The sequence below is a fragment of the Saimiri boliviensis genome, chromosome 4 (assembly GCF_048565385.1).
Source record: "Saimiri boliviensis isolate mSaiBol1 chromosome 4, mSaiBol1.pri, whole genome shotgun sequence".
NCBI lineage: Eukaryota > Metazoa > Chordata > Mammalia > Primates > Cebidae > Saimiri > Saimiri boliviensis.
The window spans coordinates 121,311,345-121,317,344 of record NC_133452.1 but is presented as its reverse complement, the minus strand read 5'-3'; the positions used below and the strand labels follow the sequence as shown (position 1 = coordinate 121,317,344).

The window sequence follows — 6,000 nt, the reverse complement described above, 5'->3', positions numbered from 1 at the left end:
GATTTGCAATTCCAGTCTTTCAGTCTTTCAACATTAAGTATGTTAGTCATGTTTCTTCATTCTTATTTTTTTAAATGTCCCTTATCAGATTGTGGAAGTTCCCTTGTATTCTTCATTTGTTGAGTGCTTTTGTCACCAAGAGTTGTGAGATTCTGCAATATGCTTGTTTTTCCTGCATCTATTTACATTATCATGTATTTTATTTTTTATTTATTCTGTTAATACAGTAAATTACGTTGATTTTAAGATATTAAATTAACCTTATATTCTCATGATAAATCTCATGTGGTTTTGCTATATAAACCTTTTCATATGTCGCTGAACTTGGTGTGATATCATTGTGTTGAGAGTTCTTGTGTTTAGATTGAAAACATATATTTGCCTATAGTTTTCTTGTAATTTCCCTGGTTGTAGTATCGTTAATATTGGCCTCATAAAATGAGTTGGGAAATGTTCCCTGCTCTTCTATTTTTGAAAGAGGTGGTGAATAACTACTCTTAATTTTGCTATATATATTTGTTACAATGCCCCAGTAAAGTAATCTAGGCTTGGGCATTCCATAGTGTTAATTTTTGTTAGTCTGTTCAATTACTGGATTCAATCTTTTTACTTATTATATGTTAGATTTTCTATTTCTTCTTGAATCAATTGCAGTAGTTAATATTTTTCTTTTTCCCATTTTACTGAAGTTAACTAAATTTTAAAATTTAGGCATAAATTATTATATTTTTTTCTTTCTATAATTTCAGTACTGTTTTATCTCTTATGCCTGATTTTAGTATATTTATTTTAACATTTAAAACAAATGAACTTTAATTTTTTGATAGTCTTTATTGTTTATCGGTATTTTATTAATTTTACTCTTAGTTTATGATTTCCTTCTTTCTACTTACATTATTTAGGTTTAGTTTTCTCTCTTTTCTATTGTGCTGAGGTGGAAGTTTAGGCTATTGAGGTATTTACAACTACAAATTTTATTCCAAGCACTGCATCACTCACATCCCATGAGTTTTAGTATCCATTTTCAATAATTTCAAAGACTTTCCTAATTTCTCTTTCAATTTCATTTTGGCCCATTTTTAATATAAATTGTGTTATTTAAATTCCATATAATTGTAAGTTTACCAAGTTACTTATTGTTTCTGATATTTAATCTCATTCAATTTTCATCAAATAATGTTCATTTTATTATTTCAATTTTTTAAAAATAAATTACAGCTTGTTTTATAGCATAGCATAGCATATGGTCTATCCTGGTAAATGTGCCATGTACATTTAAGAAGGTTATTCTGTTCTTGTTGGCTAATGTGTTTTATACCTATCTGCTACTCCTAGATGATTTATAATGTTGCTTAAATCTTCTACACCTTAGTTAACTTACAACCAAGTATTACATCTGCTATTAAAAGTAGGTTATTAGACTCTCTAAATCTCATTGTTGAATTGGCTATTTCTCCCTTAAATTACTTTTTTTAGCTTCATTGTTTTGAGGCTATGTTGCTAGTTGTGTATACACACATACATACACATATACATACACACATATATGTTTGTAATCACTACCTTTTCTGAACATTTTGACTTTTTTATAATTATAAGACATCCGTATTTTTCTCTAGTAACTCTTACTTTTTTTATATCTATTTTTTTCCTGATGTTAGTATAGGTACTCCAGTTTTCTTCTTGTTACTGTTTGAATTATGTATCTTTTATTGCTTTACTTTCAGCTTATTTGTATCTTTAAATCTAAAGTGTCTCCCATAAACCATATATATATATATATACACATATGTATACATAAAGTACATCTTCTGTAAATCGTATATAGTGACCCAATCAGAAAACAGCCACTCTAAAAATCTCTTTTGATTGAATTTCTGAAGTCACTTAATTTAAATATTTTTGAAGCATTTGAATTTATGCCTGCCATTTTACTATTTGTTTTCTACATGTCTCATATCTCTTTTGTACCTCTATTTTTCTCATTCTAATTATTCCAATACTATTTTCTTTTGTACTAAGTAAATATTACTCCAGGGCAATATTTCATTTTATTGTATTTCTTTTTTCGTTTTTTTTTTTTTTTTTGAGATGGAGTTTCGCTCTTGTTACCCAGGCTGGACTGCAATGGCACGATCTTGGCTCACCGCAACCTCTGCCTCCTGGGTTCAAGCAATTCTCCTGCCTCAGCCTCCTGAATAGCTGGGATTACAGGCACGCACCACCATGCCCAGCTAATTTTTTATATTTTTAGTAGATACGGGGTTTCACCATGTTGACCAGGATGGTCTCGATCTCTTGACCTTGTGATCCACCCACCTCGGCCTCTCAAAGTGTTGGGATTACAGGTGTGAGCCACTGTGCCCGGCCTGTAATTATTTTTTCATGATAGGGTCTCACTCTGTTGCCCAGTCTGGAGTGCAGTGGCACAATCTTAGCTCATTGCAGCTTCTAACTCCTGGGCTCAAAAAATACTTCTTCCTCTGCCTCCTAAGTAGCTAGGACTACAGATGTGCACAACCATGTCTGGCTGATTTTTTAAATTTTTCGTAGAGTCAGGTTATCACTATGTTGCCCAGGCTGGTCTCAAACTCCTGGCCTCAAGCTATTCTCCTGCCCCCGCCTCCCAAAACCTTGAGATTACAGACATGAGTCACTGTGCCTGGCCCTGAGGGCAACATTTTAATTTTGTTAATGCTATTTTTACTATATTATATAAACGTTTTTTTAGTAGTTGCTCTGGAGCTAATCATACAGATCTTAGCAGAATTTATCACGATTATGCTAACAATTTTAGAATGATTTAGAAAACTTATTTCTTTACACATCTATTACTTCTTCCCTTTTTAAATTGTGCTAACATTGTTATACATAACATGTATTATGTAACACACCATATAATAATCATATATGTATATGTAAGTATTTGGTGTGGAAATTACAATCATTTAAATCAAAAAAGATTGTTACCATTAAACAGTTCAATTATGACTTATCAATGTAATTATAATTTTTAGATAGGTAATGTTACGTGCTCAAAAGATACATAAATACCTGGGTCTGTTAATTTCATCTTTACAAATAGCTTCATGTTGACACTCATTTTCTTGATCATCAGTTGTATTTTCCAGATACATGTTGTCAGCCCATCTGATAAAACATAGACACTGATATTCCTGACTGTCTTCTTTATGCAAACAACTGCATCCATTTGCACAAATCTGTAACAAAAAAGAAATATGTTAAAAAATTCCCATCACATACTACAATATTACAATTGTGATTTGAGAGACCACAATAGATGTCCCTCTGTCTACTAAGATGAAACCTAGGGTTAAGGAAACGAAAGTTAACTATGGACCAATGGTTCAGAACTTGGCTGGTACATCAATTCCCTAAATTTCTAGAGCTACAAGAAAAACCACACCTTTCCTAAACTCCCTAATAGGAGCTATCAGTCAAACTGTCATTTCCTTCCTAACTTTGATTTACAACCAAGGCCACCATAACCCTTATCAGACAGAATCATCTTACAACCACTCTTTTCTGATAAGCAATTGTAGTTCTCAAGCCAATTTCAGCCAGTTTATAGAGACAGAGCACAAACTGTCTTTGCAACCTATAGTTCACTTTTTGATGTAAAATGCCAAATTCTACTTCACTTCAATGCTAAAGCCTGCTTTAAAGAGAATATGGGATGTATGTATGTTACGTATATGTTTACTCATTGAGCATGTGCTTGACTCCCCCTCATAAATGCATATTGCTTTCTCCCCAAACTTGCTGAATATGTATGACTCTTGTGTAACACAGACCCTGTGAGGCACAAAAATCACTCTGCCCTTCACCACTTCTAAGAGAGCACCTTACATCCATATCAGAGATGAATTTTTCGCAGTTATGTTATTTGGCTCTGTTTCTTCACCCAAATCTCATGTTGAATTGTGATCCTCAGTGTTGGAGGTGGGGCCTGGTGGGACATGATTAGATCATGAAGGCAGTTTCACCCTCGCTGTTACTCAAATACTTACTGAGTTCTCCTGAGATCTGGTTGTTAAAAAGTATACAACATCTCTTCCTTAACTCTCTCTCCTGCTGTCATGTGAAGACCATGCTTGCTTCCCCTTCACTTTCTGCCATGATTGTAAGTTTTCTGAGGCCTCCTAGCCATGCCGCCTGTACAACCTGTGGAACTGTGTGTCAATTAAACCTCTTTTCTTTATAAATCACTCCATCTCAGGTAGTTCTTTATAGCAGTGTAAGAATCAACTAATACACCCAGTTAGCAAATTGATATCACAAACAAACCCTTCTTTCTGGTAGGGTAGTCTTTCAGATGACACAATCATTTCAAGGATTTCGAGCTTTCATTTATGTGTTGAAATAATGTGTTCCTTTAGCAAATATCAAAAAAAATAGTTTTGATTTATATCAAAATCATTTTCAATAGTCAAATTGTTTATACAAACTGTGACAGAAATATACATGTGTGTATATTTATGCATGTAATATCTACTGAATATATACATACATCTATTAGACAATTTAAAAAATTCATTGTATTTTAATCAAATTTTTATAGACATTGCTTAAATGTTAACTGATCTGATGGAAATAGCATTGTATTGATAGACAGATCCATGGAAAAATCTATTTTTGGTTTTGCTAAATAGCTTTTCTCCTTCAGTGGTTTACTTGGTTTCTCCTTTGAACTGACAGTAAAACTTTACTGGTTTCCTTATTAAAAGTAAATTTAACAGTATGTTTCACATATGTTTAATATTTTCATGAAGTCATGATGCTATGTTTTGTCAAAAATTATACTTATATTTTTTAACAGCTTTGGAAGTCTTCCACAGATATGCCCAGTAGATTTATCTGACAGTTAGGTAAACTGTCAGAGAGAAGTACACTTCTTATGAAGTGTTATACACAAGTATATATTTATATTTTTACATATACATATATTCCTAATTCCTAGAGGTGAATTCAAATAACAATAGAAATTTACTATCTTTAAAAAAATTTATCTGCATATTTTCATATTTTCTTTTTGGTTTTGTTTCATAGCCAACGAGTTATTTTCCGTCTGTAGCAACAATGATTAGGAATTTCTGTTTCATGGTCTGACCCTTTAGTGTTATCTAAATAGCTGAATGGTTCATAGAGATTTACTTTCTGTTGAACAAGAATCAAATGAGAATCTGTCTTTTCACTTTCTACATAGAGTTCAAAACAAGTAAGAAAGTCAAATCTATTAGGAAGGAGAATAGTTCTTTGACATGGACAGATAATCAAGTGTTATTTGTACTTGTCCCAAGTCTAAAATATTACAACTGTAGCTATAAGTTTTCTCTGTGTCTATATGTCTATGTGTTTGTAACTCAGAAAGGCCTTCATTTCTATTTGAGTATGTAATGATTTTCTACAGCCACAGGATATTAGTTGTAAAGTTTTTTTCAATTAAAGGAGCACTCTTATAATTGGCTTAAAAATTTAACACTCATCTAAGAAGCAACAAATATTAGCACTTTATGACAATGCTTTCTTATTCTGTCTATATGCATATTTATAGGTAGTTAACCTTCCTGAGATTTCAGACTATATTGAACATTATAACTCACTGTGTATTTCTTTTAAAAATGAGAATATTCTCTTTGGTTACCTCAGAAAAATTACCAAGGTTAGAAAGTTGACTTGGCTATAAAACTATATTTTCTAGCTTATAAGCCTTATTCAAAATTTGCTAATTTTTGAAATATTCTTTATGGAAAAATGCATTATATTATTTCTGTACCTTAAATATAATTAGAAAATACAAAACACCAAAACTTCAAATTCCTATTGTATTTTTAATTATTAGAAGTCTATATTACAAAATAATATATAATAAATTATTGAAAAAACTACTTTAACAAGGAATATTAGTATAGAATTCTGAATGAGACAGACTTGTTTCATATAACTATATGCTTTCCTTTTAATTTTATTTTCAAAATA

At 31.5% G+C, this 6,000-nt stretch overlaps 1 protein-coding gene across 2 annotated transcripts in view; it reads right to left on the bottom strand.

Moving 5' to 3' along the window:
* Positions 1-294: 294 nt before the first annotated feature.
* The window catches only part of LOC120363248 (protein eyes shut homolog), a 177,674-nt gene continuing 171,968 nt past the window's right edge, over positions 295-6,000 (bottom strand). Inside the window, exons 8-9 of one of the 2 annotated variants that reach the window (XM_039467769.2) lie at positions 3,049-3,221; positions 295-349 (exon numbers count right to left, since the gene is read on the bottom strand). In XM_039467769.2, the coding sequence (XP_039323703.2) occupies positions 295-349; positions 3,049-3,221 (228 nt within the window). Of the gene's footprint in view, positions 350-2,966; positions 3,222-6,000 lie in introns of those variants that run through there. The other variant, XM_039467770.2, reaches the window with a different exon arrangement.